Below are 16717 nucleotides of genomic sequence, written 5' to 3'. Positions count from 1 at the left end.
CCCCCATTCCAGTTTCATCCAGTGCCTCTCCCTGTTCTCAGGCAAGAGGCATGTGACGAAATTCCAGGAGGGCTCCTTCAGACAAGTAGAAGGTGCCACGCAGCTGACGCATGCCAGAGGACCGCTTTGTAGAGCAGATGGGAGATTCCTGGCAGTCTGGCTGGGGCGTCACTGAGCCACTGCTCAAGGCAGTCTGGCAATCCAGCCTTTTCATCTGGTCAGGAGCTGTGCCATTCCCGCATAGTATTGGCTAGGTGCCACCTTTTGCATTTAAGAAGGTCCGTGGCTCTGTGATACAGCACCTGCTTCTGGACCGGTGGGCTGACTCTCTAGGAAGCAGTTTCCTATGCCCCAGAGGGCAGGACCTGGGTCAACAGGCTCAAATTACAAGTTCACAGCTCCAGTAGATAGGAATGCACTTGCTTGTGTCTTGCAAAAAGGTGGTAGTGTCGCAGTAGAGCATCTGTTTTGCATGCCAAGGGTCCTGGATTCAGTTCCCAGCAGGGCTAGGAAGCAGCCTATCTGAAATCCCGGTGAGCTGCTGTCAGTCAGTGTAGACAAAAACAAGATGGACAAAAGGTCAATCTTACTGGGTTTGTTTGGAGAAGTACAATAACTCAGTGAGTAGAACATCTTCAGACCATGCAAGAAGGTTCCCAGTTCAATCCCCAGTATCTCCAGGTTAGGGAGGGAGAGAACCCTATTTGAAATCCTGGAGAGCTGCTGCCAGTCAGTGTAAACAAGAGGTGGGCCCAGGAGACTGACTTGTTTATAAGGCAGCTTCCTACGTTCATAAGAACTTGTGGATGGGTGCAGAATTCCATTTGGACCTTCACCCTTATGCTCCCCATGTTCTTTTGTTGATCATGGCGCTTGTTTGTAACCTGTTCACCCAGTTAGGCTGCAGTAGGCTGGGCAGACTCTTAATGATGTATGCTCCACAATGCTTTTATGCTTAAGAAAAGTAATTCAGAAAAAAATCTTCCCTCTCCTCTCCTCCTTCCTGCGGTTGTTACCTCTGGAGAGGAGCTTGATGAGACAAATAACATTGATTTCAAGAGAGGTGCTGGCACCAACACTGTGACCAGTACATTGATTTCAAGTGGCAGCTGTGGAAAATCTGATCCAGGAAATGATGGGTCGGTTTAACAATTTATTTTTTTAATGCCCTTGATTTCTGTATCATCCAACTGCAAACGTAAAGAGTCCTCAAAGACAAATCTAGTTTTGAGCATTGTTTGGATTAGGGGGAAAAAAGGGGGGGGGAAGGCTGCATAAGAACATAATAAATAGTCTTGTTGGAGCAGGCCAAAGGGCCAGCATCCTGTTGTCTCACTGGCCAACCTGATGTCTCTGTGAAACCCATAAGCAGGACCTGAGTTATCTCATGCTGGCGCTGGAAACTCTGCATGGCTGTAGGCATTCTGCAGAGTATGAGATTGAGTCATCAGGCCTATTTTTATAGTGTAGGTGTGTTGCTTGCGGGGAAGGCTGTAGCTCAGTGAATCATAGCTCATCTGCTTTGCATGCAGGAAGGCCCAGGTCGAATTCCCAGCATCCTCAGCACTGGGGATATTAGTTGTCTGAAACCCTGGAGATCTGCTGTCAATCGGTATAGACTGAGCTTTATGCACCAATGGTTCTGTCTTGGTATAAGGCCACTGCATAATATAAGGCAACTTCTAATGTCCTTCCTGAGCCAGCAAGCAAGACCTGGTTTTTGCTCCCGTAACGACTGGTATGCAGGGGCACACTGCCTATGATAATGGGTGTAGTATGCAGGTATCATGATTGTCAAGGCCCTTGACAACCCTTATGCTTCTTGTGTTTTTCCAACTTCCCTTTTAAGCCGTCTAAGCAGGTCGCCATCACTGCATCTTGCAGGAAATTCAGTTCAATGGTGAATAGTGAAGGAGAATAGCTTTCCCCACTGGGTTGCTTCAGGTATCCCGACTTTGATTGAAATAGGCTAGAGTTTGGAAGACTGTAGAGACTTAAGTAGAACCATAGAATTGTGGTATTGGAGGGGATCCCAAGTGTCATCTAGTCCAGCCCCCTGCAGTGCCAGAACATCAACTAATGCATACATGGCAGATGACCACCTAATCTCTGCTTAAAAGCCTCAATCAAAGGAAGGAGAGTCCGCCACCTTCTGAAGGAATGCATTCCACTGTTGAACAGCTCTTGCCGTCAGAAAGTTCTTCCTGATCTTTAGTCACAATCTCCTTTTTGTAGCATGATGCCATTTGTTTGGGTCCTACCCAAACTTGATTTCTTTCCCTTAGGGAGCTTATACACCTAATCAAAAAGAAGTGAGTATGAATCCACACTGAGGGAGGCAGATTATGTACACCCATACACCTGTGTAGGCCAGAGCTGCTGTGCTAGGTTCCCCATAGGTGGGCCACTGTTGCTTATCACAAGGGAGAGACGGCAAGAAAGTTGGTGTTGTGCAGGTTCACCAACAAAAGCTCCAGATTGTCTCTGCCTGGGGCATTTGCACTTCACTGTCCCTCCTCTTCCTTCACTTAGTTTTATATATCCTTTCCATCCTGTAGGTCTGGGAAGGACTGCCGGCCTCCCTATGTGACGATGCAGGCTGAAAGAATTGCAAAGCGCTTGGGGTGGCTTGCCTATATGGGGCCTTCAGAATGTCAGACATTCTTACACGGCCTCGATCAATTTTATTTTATTTTAAAAATGAAGCTGCCAGCTAGTGACTGTTTGCAGCCTGTGTTATGCTATTGTGCTATGGTTTCCCTCCCTTCTTAGTCTCCTTATGTGGATTGCAGGAGAGTTGGGTGGTTTACTTAACTTTTTGTGTGTGTTGCTTTTTCCTGCAGGTCTTTCCAATGGCCCTGAAGCAATGGAAACAGAAGGCCTCCAGGAAGCGCCTCTCTGTGGCTGTCGAATGGAAACTCCCAAAAGCCGGGATATCACCACACTAGCCAATAAGCAGTGCATGGCAACCGAGAGTGTGGACAAGGAGGTGGTGTTGCCCTTCTCTCTCTCTTTTTCTGTTGATCATTGTAGTTGGCACTTGGCAACCCTCCATTGGAGCGTCATCCTCCTGCTTGGCAAGGGACCTGCTTGGCATGTCCTAAAAAGGCACATGCTTATTCCCTTCCCTTCCTCAAAATAACTGGTGCTTGCTACACACAGACTTGAAAACAGTCCATACGTGGGGCTTCTTCCCTGGCTCAGGTTCTGAAGTGTGCAGCTCATCTGCAAGAACCAGGGTGGGTGGGATCCCAGGCAGAAAGGGCATTGTAGTCTGGTTCCAGTGAGTGGGGTTTGGCATAGGATGTGGAAGAGAGGTAACTATTATTGGGGATAATATCCAAAGATAAGCCTTGCCAGAGCTGGCCAAAGTGCCTTCTAGTCCAGCACCCTGTTCTGGCCAACCAGGTGCCCCAGATGGAAAGCCTTGCAACGGCACTCTCCCCACCTGCAGTCCCGAGGAAACTATTCACAGGCACCTCCAGCAGTGCAGGTACAGTCATACCTCGGTTTACAAACACCGTGGACCCATCTGGAACGGATTAATTCACTTTCCATTACTTTCAGTGGGAAAGTTCGCTTCAGGTTAAGTACGCTGCAGGTTAAGTACAGACTTCTGGAACCAATTGTGGTTGTATACCGAGGTACCACTGTATAACACAGGGACAGAGAAATCTGCCTTATATGATCAGATCATTGATCCATTTAGCTGAGTATTGTCTACACCAGGCATAGGCAAACCCGGCCCTCCAGATGTTTTGGGACTACGACTCCCATCATCCCTGACCGCTGGTCCTGTTAGCTAGGGATGATGGGAGTTGTAGTCCCAAAACATCTGGAGGGCCGAGTTTGCCTATGCGTGGTCTACACTGACTACCAGCTGCTTTCTAGGATTCAGACAGGGAATCATTCCCGGGCCTACCTAGAGATGACAGATTGAACCCGGGTCCTTTTGCATACAAAGCGTTGGTCTTCCAGTGTGGTGTAGTGGTTAAGAGCGGTAGACTCCTAATCTGGGGAACCGGGTTCGCATCTCCGCTCCTCCACATGCAGCTGCTGGGTGACCTTGGGCTAGTCACACTTCTTTGAAGTCTCTCAGCCCCACCCACCTCACAGGGTGTCTGTTGTGGGGGAGGAGGGGAAAGGAGATTGTTAGCCGCTTTGAGACTCCTTCGGGTAGTGATAAAGCGGGATATCAAATCCAAACTCTTCTCTCTTCTTCTTCTTCTCCCCCAAGTCATTGACCTTACTAGCCTGTTGAGAACAGAAACTTCCTGCACAGAGGTAGCTAATGCTTTAGCTCACTCTTAAGAGCATGAGACACACCTCTTTGCTGGAATGTGCTGTTTTGTTTTGCTCAATAATAATAATAATAATAATAATAATAATAATAATAATACCCCTCGTGTTTTGTGCATGGGTGCATAACCAAAGCACAACAAATTAAGTTGGGGGTGGAATGTGGATGCCTTGGTTTCTTCTAAATTGTGCAGCCCATGAAGTACGTCAATATCTTACACTTTTCACAAAGTTCCGGGTGGAATAATTGTGGTTTGCCCAGGGATTGTCTCCCCAACCCCCAGATATTGCATATGCCCTCTGCATGTGTTTCCTACCTCCCCTCCCCACTCTTCCCCTTTCTAGTGCCGTCTCTGATGACCTCCCTCTGTTTTGTCTGCTGCCACTGGCTGTTCTGTAGCCCAGTAAAGTTCTGTGATGCTGCTGCTGCAGACTCCATGCCAGCAGCCGCCACCCCGTTGTTTCTCAATTAGCCACTGCTGGGGGAGCCAAGATCTAATGAGTGCCTGTGGTCAGGAGATAACTGGCAGATTATTCTCCTGCTACTACAGCTTGGATGGCATCTCCTCAGGACTGATAAACGGGGCCAAAGAGTCAGGCTGGGTGCTTTCTCAGATTGGTGGCTTCTGTGTTTGGGAGTGTAGAGAGTGTTGTTGTGCTCAGGTCCTTGGGGGGGGGGCTTCCTATAGGCATCCAGTTTTCCATTGTAAAAACAGGACGCTGGGCTATATGGTCCTTTCTCATCTTAACAGCCTTAAGGAGTTCCAATTCTAATCCCTGATGGATGAAGTCCAGATTCTAATGCAGGCATCCCCAAACTGTGGCCCTCCAGATGTTTTGGCCTACAACTCCCATGATCCCTAGATAACAGGACCAGTGGTTGGGGAAGATGGGAATTGTAGTCCAAAACATCTGGAGGGCCGAAGTTTGGGGATGCCTGTTCTAATGGCTTTTGTATATTTAGGAGGAGTGAAGAATAAAGGCTTATTACATTCTTAGGAATGCAAGTTACATCTTTTCCTTTCCCCCCATATTTTATTAGCAATAACTTCCCACCTTTAAATAGGGTGTTTCCAGGGGGCACGATATGTTCAAACAGAGTGGACAGGAAAACACAGAGGGTTTTGGAAAGCCCAAGTGCAGGTGCCCTTCTTCTATAATTTCAGGCATATTAATGTTCAGGAAGGAAGTGCTAGGGCTGGTTCACATGTGCACAGTCATCACTTGATGACTGCAACAGGTACAAGAGAAAACTGCTCTTAAGGGAAGGGCTGCGATTCAGTGGTAGAGCATCTGCTTTGCCTACAGGGTCTGGGCAGAGACCCCTGCCAAGAACCTGCTATTTGCAGTAGACGAGTGAATACTCTGGCTCTGTATGAGGAAACCTCCTATGTTCCAGAGGGTAGGACCAGGCATCTCCAGGTAGGACTATGAGAGATTTCTGTCTGAAACCCTGGAGAGCAGTTACTGGCCAGCATAAACCTGAGTCTACATAAGCTTCCTGTGTTCCTGACATCAAGTGATGGACTTGCCAGAGCGATTAGGCTAGAACAGACTGCTTTGAATTTGAGCTCACATGTTCAAGTGCCAGATATGAAGTGCAGAGAAATGAAGTGATGTACAGTGTACAGTCCTGATCCGCCTCAACTCAAAGAAGATACCGTAGAGTTGGGAAATGTTCAGGAAAGGGCAACCAAAGTGATCAAGGGAGTGGAGTCAAAAGGGACTTTTTAATTTTGATTGAAGGCGAGTAAGAGGTGACATGATGGAAGTTTATAAAATTATGCGTGGCAGGGATAAAGTGGATAAAGGAGAGTTTTTCTCCCCCTCTCATAGCCTATCCAATGAAGGAGAAGGTTGGAAGTGCAGAAAAAAAGAGATCGGGCCACAAAATGGGGATGGCATCCCATCCCACCCGAAATCCACCCCCCCCCTCAATTAGGAAAAAGGCAGCTACATCAGTCACCACTGCACTCACTTACAGAGAGAAGCTCTTTGCTCCTTTCCCTTGTTTAGAATGGGAGGGAGGATGTGTGCCCCGTCTTGGCCCCCAGTGCAATGTGGGCGTGTTTAAGGGAATGTTCAGTTCAGGAAAGGCAGGGCCAATGCAAACAGGAACTGAATAGAAAGAGCAAATGGGGGAGATAAATAGTGAGGTCTTTTGCAGGTGCCATAAGGAGGTAATTGGCAGACACACTTGTTCCTGCAGGTGCTGCTTTGGCGAGTCTTGGTGCAACTCACCTCTTCTTTAAACATTCACTGAGCAAGAAGTGGAAGACGTTGCTCCCACGTGGCTTGCCTTTGGTGATTCTGGAAGTGTGTTTAGTCCTCGCCGTACAGCCGTGTGTCAAAGAGAGTAAAGTGGAACGTTTCTCTTGCTGATATTAAGTATTAAGCTACTTGGTGTGCATGTCTTTGAAATTGCTGTGAATGGGGGCTTTCAGTTCAGTCAGTTCAGTGTGTGAACTCTCAACGCACAGCACAGCATAGCAGAGAAGAGGAGTTTGTCTGTCTGTCTGTCTGTCTGTCTGTCTGTCTGTCTCTCTCTCTCTCTCTCTCTCTGATGCACTCTCCAAGAATGATGTCTTTTCCTCCTCCAGCTAAGCCGGTGCACAAACCACGTGCTGAAATATGACCTGATGCGCCCTTCTAACAAAGTCCAGTTCTTGGTACTTTGTGAGGACCACAGAGGGAGGATGGTGAAGCATCAGTGCTGCCCAGGTTGTGGCTTCTTTTGCACTGCGGTAAGTTTCTCCTTTGGGCCAGAGGGTGGGCGGGCCAGGGGTGTTTGTGCTGGGCTGGCAGGAGAAGAATGACAGCGGCCTTTGTAGGAAAGGGCACTTGCTACTTTGCTCTCCCCACTTTTGTTGCATTCTTCGAAGAGGACAAAAAGAATTATTGAAATGCAGGCAAGGTAAAATGCTATGTGGCAGTTGTGGGGAGCCTGTGGTCCCCAGGTGCTGCTGGACTAGCACTTCCACCAGCCCCAGCCAGCATGGCCAGTGGTCAGGCATGATGGGAGCTGAAGTCTAATGGTGTGTGGAGGGTCACAGGCTCCCCATCCCTTCTCTATGGTATGGGTTTGCAAACTCTATTGTAGGAACGTAGGACTCAATCAAACCAAAAGTCAGTCTAGCTCAGTATTGCCTACAGCAGGGATAGCCATTATGGTGTCTAACAGATACTGTTGGACTACAACTCCGATTGTCACTGAGCATTGCCTGTGCTGACTGGGACTGATGGGAATTGTAGTTTAGCAACATCTGGATGCTACTACATGCTGCTGCTGATCTGGCAGTGACTTTCCAGGGTTTCGTATTCTGTATGAGCACGTTTTCTTAAAACACAGGTTCAAAGCCTCCCCTAGTTGTAGGAGATCCTCCCACTCTGAGGTTACAGCATTCTTTAATGTGGTGGTGGGGTTGGAGTGGCAGGAGGGGGGCACACACGAATGCAGGTTTGGATAACCTGTTGCTGGACTGCAGTTCTCACCATCCCTGACCATTGACCATGCTGGCTGGGAGTCCAGTAGCATCTGGAAGTCTAGACCTTACCTATCCTTGACCTTTGAGTGATGGAGGGCTGTCCCTCAGCTCACTGAAGAACTACAAGCAGAGCACAAGAAGCCACCTGTTTGGGGATGGTCTAAATCTTCGGATTTCCTGCACCCACAGGGAGATTTGATTAGAAGCCCTGCCTCTATTGTATCACATGACTCTTTTCTAGCTTTCAATCTGGCAATCCTACAGCCCACACAATATTTCTTTCTGGCTCAGGGCGAATTTTTCACCACTGCCGTAAGAGATGCAGGAAGCTGGGGGCCAACAAAACTCTCACCATCCCTGATCATTGGCCACGCTGGCTGGGGATGGTTGGAGTTCGTTGGAGTCCAGCAATGCCTGGAGGACATTTCCTGCCCTACTGAAATCAAAGGGTGGCATCCAATGATTCATTGAAAATAATGAGCCTGTGTTAGTCACGCCAATAAATGTCAGTGTATCAGCTCTGAGTAGGACTTGCCATTGGATGAAAGCCAAAACTTTTGTGTAGGATAGAGGCTTTGATTTGTGGCACTGACCACTTCATGACAATGAATAGGGCATCTAGTTGACTCTGTTGCAGGGATAGGAAACTTGTGTCCCTCTGTGTATTGTTAAGAGACTCTGGCTCCCACCTTCCCTGACTATTGGCCAAGCTGATTATGGCCCATGGCTGTTGGAGTCCAGAGACACTTGGAGGGCACCAGATTCCCCATCCCTGCTCTTATGAGGCAGCTCCCTTTCTCAGAAGGGAATAACTCTTCTAAGTAGACTTGTTGGCCACTGTGGGAACAGAACTTGATGAGTCTTTGGCCTGATCCAGCTGGGCCCTTCTTACATTCTGCTTCCGCCATTGCAGGCACTATGGTTCTGGATGCCAGTTGCTAGGAGGGCCAAGTAGGGAGTGCTGTTGCGCTTGGGTCTTGCTTGCAGGCTTCCCATTGGGGCATCTGGGTGGCCACTGTGAGAACAGGATGCTTGGACCCAGGTGAGCCTTTGGTTTGATCCAGCAGGCTCTTCTTAAGGTCTTCTGTGAAAACTGCAAACAAAGGATGATACTTTCCAGCAGGTAGAGGTTGAAAAACCTCAGCCAAAGGCGAAGCACCCCTTGGAGATGTGTAACTCACGGGCATTCCTTCTTTGCGTTGTGTCTCTTTTCTTTAACCAGGGCACTTTCATGGAATGCCAGCCAGAAAGCAGCGTCTCCCACCGGTTCCACAGGGATTGTGCCTCCCAGGTCAAAGGCACGAGCTACTGCCCACACTGTGGGGAAGAGGCCTCGAATGCCAAAGAAGTGACTATAGCAAAGGCGGACACAACCTCCACACTTTTGCTGGGCTATGAGCTGAAGAAACTTGGGACTTCTGAGGGGAGGGCAGACACGACAACTGGAAGGCGAGTCCAGAGGGTGGCGGTGCTGGAGCACGTGTTGGGGCCCACTGCTCACCTCCCCAGCCATGCTCAGCATTGTTGTTCCTTTCTGTTCATTTTCACTCTTTCAAGAATGAGAGGGGTAGGGGAACTCAGGTCTAGGGCAAAATGTTCCCTGGTACCTGCTCCACAACACACACGCTCACCAGCCCTACTGTACACCCTCCTTGAGTGTTTCTTCCCTTGCTGGAATGTGTACTTGAGCTCCGTCTGAATGGAAGACAGAGAGGAATGTTTTGTGTGTGTGTGTGTGTGTGTGTGTGTGTGTGTGTGTGTGTGTGTGTGGTGAGGATGTGTAGAAGCAAGCTGACTGTGCGAAGCTAACAGTGTGGACCAGGCATCCCCAAACTGCGGCCCTCCAGATGTTTTGGCCTACAACTCCCATGACCCCTAGCTAACAGGACCGGTGGTCGGGGAAGATGGGAATTGTAGTCCAAAACATCTGGAGGGCTGAAGTTTGGGGATGCCTGCCTGGTGTGGACTTTTTGCTCAGACCAATTTTGCGCCGCTGGCACATGGCCCCTGGAAGGTTGCCCAGGTAGGAATGTGGCCCTTTGGGGCGGAGAAGGTTCCTCACCCTAGGTCTGCTTTGTGAACTACTACTCCGTTTGGTATGCTTTGCCTTGCTGCTCACAGCTAAGGTTGCAACAGCTGGCAGCCGTCCACATAATCCACTTGCAAAGCTGTGACCTCAAATGCCATCCTCTCTCCGGCCATGAAGTCTCCAGTAAGATGCACTATGCACTTGGCTCTCTTGGAATGCACCACTTCATCTTGTAGGAAAGCGGGTTGCATGTTTGAATGTTTTGTCCCTACATTAAAAACTCAAGCTTGGCAAGTCACAGGGAGGAGACCTATGTGCAGAGGCTTCTGCCTCACATGTTAACTTTCTGCTGTGAGAGTTTTTATTTTTTAACTCTGAGGGACGGATATAGGTAAGCTGCTCTTCCCACCTGCAGCCTGAAGGGAAGCAATCCAGTGAGGGTTGTGCTGTCCATGTTCTCTGCCTTTCTGCTAAAACGAGATGGACCACACAGTAAATGGAGAGAAGGATTCGCTAGAGCGGTTGCAAAATAAAGAGAGTGATGCTACTGAGTGTTTGCAAACTATTTGCCTTTAAAGCCTACATCTTTTTCCTTGCTTGATGCAAAATGTGAGAGTGTTGTTAATGGTTTGTGAGGTGTGCATTTAACAGAGAAAGCAGCCTTATACTGAGTCATCGCTGGTCTATCCAGCTCAGGATTGCCCACACTGACTGGCAGCAGCCTTCCTGGTTTCTAGGGATGGAACCAGGAATTGAGCGAGGGACCTTCTGAATGCAAAGCAGGTGCTTGTCTTGCCCCTTATATTTACTGAATTGATTCCTGCTGCCTTCAGGTTAGATTCTTCTGCAGATACCTTCTTATCAGAAAGTCCATTCCACACAATTCAGGAAGGTGGCCTTTAGTGCTCCCTTAAAATACACAAGGAGCTGCCTTATTCTAAGTGAAACCATTGCTGCACATAGCTCAGTGTGCTGACTGGCAGTGGCTCTCTAGGGTTTTCGGACAGGGGAGTGTTTCCCAGCCCCATGTGGAGCTGCCAGCGATTGACCCTAAGACCTCCTGCATTCATTCAGTCATTCATTCATTCATTTCATAAAATTTATACACCACTTGACTCTGAAAGATCTCAAAGTGGTTTTCAAAAGACAAGACAGTAAAACCAGAGAAAACTCAGAAAACTCAGAACCCTGCTTTAAAACATGCAAAGGTTAAAGTATTGAAACAGATAAAATCACCTGAGCTTTCTAAGCCACCTGGGTTGGCTTGAGGAAGGGAAAGGAGAATGTTAGCCGCTTTGAGACTCCTTCGGGTAGTGATAAAGCGGGATATCAAATCCAAATCCAAACTCTTCTTGTATAAGCAGGAATGTTTTTAGCAGGTGCCAGAAAGAGAACGGTGAAGGCACCTGTTTGATCTCAACAGGCAGGGAGTTCCAAAGTGTAAGTGCTGCCATACTAAGCAATCAAGTGCTTTCAAATGTGGAAGAGGTATTATGCGGCACCTGTAGTTCTGCCAGTTCCACCAATAGAAGCTGTCAGGTGGGAACGTGTGGGCTACCCACATCATGCAAAGCAAATGCCTCTGCCCCTGATCTATGGCCCTCCCTTAACCCTTCCTCTCTCTTTTTGGTCACAGTGGGACTGCAGCACAGCTGTCTGAAGAAGTCCGGTCTGAGACTTCGTCTGCTGAGGGGTCTGACTTGGCCAGGACATCTGCCTTTCCCAAACCTGCCCCAGCCTATCTCTCCCAGGGACCAGGGAAAGAAACCTTGGAAAGCGCTTTGATCGCCCTAGATTCCGAAAAGTAAGAATCGGCTGGCTGTGGGCCCATGGGAATTGTCTTGGTAGTTTTTGTGGATGTTACCTGGGTGTGGGCCCAGTCAGTCTCTTGGAAGCCAGGGCACATTCGGCAGCAACTCAGAGAAAGGCTTTTGGTGTGGCTTCTCCTGTTCTTTTCTTTTAAAAATATTTTTTATTAAAGATTTTCACAGAAATACAAAAGATTGCGCAATCTCTCTCTTTTTTTTGTTCAGATTATAAAGTCTTTTGGTTACGTTCAATGTAAGTCTATAATAATAATAATAATAATAATTTATTTATTTATTATTTATACCCCACCCATCTGGCTGGGTTTCCCCAGCCACTCTGGGCGGCTTCCAACAGAAAAATAAAACACAGTAATCTATTAAACATTAAAAGCCTCCCTAAACAAGGCTGCCTTCAGATAGTTGTTTTCCTCTTTGACATCTGTTGGGAGGGTGTTCCACGGCAGGCGCCACCACCGAGAAGGCCCTCTGCCTAGTTCCCTGCAACCTGGCTTCTCGCAACGAGGGAACCGCCAGAAGGCCCTCGGCGCTGGACCTCAGTGTCCAGGCAGAATGATGGAGGTGGAGACACTCCTTCAGGTGTACTGGACCGAGGCCATTTAGGGCTTTAAAGGTCAGCACCAACACTTTGAATTGTGCTCGGAAACGTACTGGTATCCAGAAAGTCTATGGTATCCAGAGGTGTGTTGGGGGGGGGAGAGTAAAGGTTCTGTGGCAAAGCATTCCTGTTGAGATACGACAAGTGCCTGCTAGCTGCACTTACTAGAAAGAATTGAAGACATTTTTGTTCCACTAGGCTTTTCCAGCCTGCTCGTTAGTGTTTTAGTCTTATCTCTAAATGTATTTTTGTGTGTGCTTTTAACTGTTTTTAATTGTGTGTGTGTGTGGTGTGTAAACCTTGAGAATAGTTAATAAATCAGTGTTGTTAATAAATAATAATAACCAGCCTTTTGTATGTAGGACCATACTTGCCTAAATTCTTGTCACCAAATTCTGTCAATTTATCAGGCAATTAAGAAACCCAGTAACTGAGCTTAGCTAAATAAATATCAACTAACAGAGAGTTATTTTCTCTTTTAACAAGAAATAAGCAAACAGAAGTAGCCTTGGTTGATTTGTTGATGTTACATGGGTGTGGAACTGATCAGCCTTTTTAGAAGCAGGCTAATAAGCATAATGAACAAATAGTTAAAAGAAGCAGGAAAAAATAATAGTTGACCATGCAAGTAGACCTCAGCCAATTGGGTGGCTGTGGTCATCTGTCGGTAGGGCAATACACCAGTCCTATACTTTGGATTCATGCCAGTGTGGTGTGGACAATAACATGGGTATAAAAGGTAAAGGGACCCCTGACCATTAGGTCCAGTCGTGACCGACTCTGGGGTTGTGGCGCTCATCACGTGTTATTGGCCGAGGGAGCCGGCGTACAGCTTCTGGGTCATGTGGCCAGCATGACAAAGCCGCTTCTGGTGAACCAGAGCAGCACACGGAAACACTATTTGCCTCCCCACTGTAGCGGTACCTATTTATCTACTTGCACTTTGTCGTGCTTTCGAACTGCTAGGTTGGCAGGAGCTGGGTCCGAGCAACGGGAGCTCACCCTGTCATGGGGATTCGAACCGCTGGCCTTCTGATCGGCAAGCCCTAGACTCGGCCACCACTGAGCTCACTGGGTTACTTGGGACCACTCAGTGTCTCCTCACCATCCCTACTTCATAGAGTTGTTGTGATGATTTTGCAAAAGCTGTGGGGTGGGGTGGGAGGAGATGTTAAAAACTCTTCACTAATACTAGTAATAACTATTTCCTTTTGACAGACCCAAGAAATTACGGTTTCACTCAAAGCAGCTGTACTTCTCTGCACGGCAAGGGGAGCTGCAAAAGGTTCTTCTCATGCTGAGTAAGTGACCCCCCCAAATGTTTTTCTTAACTGATGGATGACTCCCATCACATGGCAGGGGGGAGTTCTGCTTCTGCTGAGAATGTAGTCTTGATTGATGCTACAGCCTTGGAGGAGGAAGGGACTGCACTTTAGAAGAGAGTATTTGCGCCAAGACTTCACCAGAAGGCTCATAGAAAGAAACCTCAATTGTACCCCCCTCCCCACGTATTCAGTTATGTCAGGGCAATTATATCAGTGCTAAATAAGCGGATATATTGTCCTGCCTTGTGGTGGAGCAAGGCTCAACCAGGGTGTAGAATAAAAGTGGGGTTCAGGTAAGCCAGGCCGGTGTTCTGGTTGTGCTCTGGGGAACCCCAAACTCTGTAGATGCTCCAGCAGCGAAAAGGCTGAACTGAAACCTTTCAAAGCCGTCGCTTGTTTGCATTTCACCTGAATTGGGAAGCCTACAGTTAACAGTGTTGGAAGAAGCCAGGATGTTTAGCCAGCTACAAGCTACAGGTTAGTCTTCTTGTAAACCATAGCTTATCAAATTTGGACAGCATAGGCAAACCATAGAAATCATAGTGGTGTAGTGGTTAGAGTGTTGGGCTTGGTACTTGGGAGATGAGGGTTCACCACCCCATTCAGCCATGAAATTTATTGGACCAGTTGCCTAACCTACTTCCCAGGGTTCTTATGGGGATAAAACTTGGAGGGGGAGAAGTTTTTGTGCCACCTTGAGCTCCTTGGAGGACAGGTGGGCTAGAAATGTAAATGAAATAAAGCCAGCAGAAGGCTTCCAGGTTGATTGGTTGATTTACTTGCGTGTGTGGCAATAATAATAATAATAATAATAATAATAATAATAATAATAATTTATTTATACCCCGCCCATCTGGCTGGGTTTCCCCAGCCACTATGGGCGGCTTCCAACAGAAAAATAGAACACAGTGATCTATTAAACATTAAAAGCCTCCCTAAACAGGGCTGCCTTCAGGTGTCTTCTAAAAGTCTGGTGTCGTTCTCTCTGACCTCTGATGGGAGGGCATTCCACAGGGTGGGTGCCTCTACTGAGAAGGCCCTCTGTCTAGTTCCCTGCAACTTGGCTTCTCGCAATGAGGGAACTGCCAGAAGGCCCTCGGTGCTGGACCTCAGCGTCCGGGCAGAACGATGGAGGTGGAGACGCTCCTTCAGGTATACTGGACCGAGGCCATTTAGGGCTTTAAAGGTCAGCACCAACACTTTGAACTGTGCTCGGAAAGAGTCATTCATATCTCTGCTTATTAAGCTAAAGTGTGATGATCCCAGGTGTGATCTGTTCCTTTATTGGGAGGCTGCCTCACATCCATGGCAGAATCCTGAGCGAGAAAAAGTCTTTGCTGTCATCAGGACCGTCTCCTGTAGGTCATGAGACTATTTGGTATCCCAGCTGTGTGATGGGGCAATTCTGTTTGCCTCTGGGGGCTTCCTGATAATCCCCTCCAGATAGCCAAGATTATCAAGGAATCGAATACAATCTTGCTCCAGGTGCCCCATCAGAAACAGCCCTCCTATGGCTTTGTTCCCCTTGAATTTACCTTGTGGGCCTGTGTTTGTTTTTTAGTGGATGGGATCGATCCGAACTTCAAGATGGAACACCAGAACAAGAGAACTCCTCTCCATGCAGCAGCAGAATCAGGACACATTGATGTCTGCCACATGCTGATCCAGGTTTATCCCAGGTTTTTTTATTTGGGGGGGAGGTGTCAAGAGGGTGGGTGTGTTTCCTTGTCACTGCTCTGGCCAGTGCATCCCTCTGCCAACTCCCACCATAGAAGCCCTGTTCCTGTTCAATCAACCAGTGCTTTCAGGTTTTCTGGTCTTCAACTTAAACAGATGACGAGCCTGTTCTAGTTTAGAACGAACGTATTGTGAAATCCTGCTAGGGATGAGTCATGTTGATCTGGGACTCTAGTTAAGTGTGAATTGATAGGATGTTAAGGACCCCTCTGAGGTTTTCACAGGGTGTTTTGGCTGCCCTTGTAAAGAGAAAATTAATTAACCTTTCAGCCTGTGTGGTGTAGGTTAGAGTGCCACACTAGGACCTGAGACACCCAGGTTCGAATCCTCATCCGGCCATAAAGCTGTGTGTGTTTGTTCATTTGTTTGCTTGTTTTATACAACACCCTTCATCCAAATATTATAGTGCAGTTTACAGTATATAAACACAAAAAAGCATAACATAACAACAAGCATAACATAACAACAGGGAGCACCCACTCCCTGACACGTATAAAAAGTCAAAGATTGCTTAATCAGCCAAAGGTAACGAGGAATGTTTTTGCCTGGTGCCTGATAATAGGTAACAAAGGCTCCAGGCGAGTCTCCCCAGGCAGAGAATCCCACAAATAGCAAATACGGAAGGCCACAGGTTAGCCATCCCTGCATACTCCCCAGTGCACTAGATGAATGACAATGTGACTTACTCCATTTTGCGTTGATGAACTTCTCTGCTTTCGGGTCGCAGTGTCCCAAGCCATAGGCTCAAGGGAACAGGAAGCTGCATATTTCTTAGTGACACAGGATAAGTCATGAGTTGGCCATGAGCCCAGCTGTGTGACTTTATGCAGTAACTGTTGTGTATCTGTCTTGGCACAGGCCGGCGCTAATATAGACACCTGCTCTCAGGACCAGAGGACCCCCCTTATGGAAGCAGCGGAGAATAACCATCTGGAGACTGTGAAATACCTCATCAAGGCTGGAGCATTAGTGGATCCCAAGGTACTGGTGGCTTCTGGATTTTTTTTATACCTAAGGTGGCAATGGTCTCATTGGCATGTCAAATTATGACCCAGTGCAAATGCACAGGCAATGCAGGCTCTGATAGGAGAGAGCGGACACTTTGCTGCTCTGGTTGTTTTGCTGCTGAGCTAAGCAGTGGCTTTGCTATGTCATCAAAACCTGGGTTCATGGTTTAGATTTCTCCAGACTAACCACGACCCATAACCAAGGTTTGTCATATGCTTTGCAGCTTGTGGTCTGTCTGGAAGAGCTAAAGCACAATCCTTGGCTCGGATGACATGCTAAACTGAACCTTATCTTTTGTCAGCAGAGTGACTGGGAAGAGCAAAGTAGATGCTATCTCCTTTCTGAGAGTCCACACACTTGTGTGTTTGTGCTGAGACACTAATCGGCTTAGTGTGACGTGCAAACCAGGA

At 47.7% G+C, this 16717-nt stretch overlaps 1 protein-coding gene across 13 annotated transcripts in view; it reads left to right on the top strand.

The window, feature by feature from the left end:
* The window catches only part of EHMT1 (euchromatic histone lysine methyltransferase 1), a 138831-nt gene that overhangs the window by 91373 nt on the left and 30741 nt on the right, over window positions 1-16717 (top strand). For all 13 annotated transcript variants that reach the window (XM_035112766.2, XM_035112753.2, XM_035112752.2 and 10 more), the window contains 7 exons: window positions 2844-2989; window positions 6900-7043; window positions 9007-9233; window positions 11450-11617; window positions 13456-13538; window positions 15124-15230; window positions 16158-16280. In XM_035112766.2, the coding sequence (XP_034968657.1) occupies window positions 2844-2989; window positions 6900-7043; window positions 9007-9233; window positions 11450-11617; window positions 13456-13538; window positions 15124-15230; window positions 16158-16280 (998 nt within the window). The remainder of the gene's footprint in view (window positions 1-2843; window positions 2990-6899; window positions 7044-9006; window positions 9234-11449; window positions 11618-13455; window positions 13539-15123; window positions 15231-16157; window positions 16281-16717) is intronic.

This window comes from Zootoca vivipara, chromosome Z, assembly GCF_963506605.1.
Source record: "Zootoca vivipara chromosome Z, rZooViv1.1, whole genome shotgun sequence".
NCBI classification, from domain to species: domain Eukaryota; kingdom Metazoa; phylum Chordata; class Lepidosauria; order Squamata; family Lacertidae; genus Zootoca; species Zootoca vivipara.
This window is presented reverse-complemented; position numbering and strand designations above follow the sequence as displayed.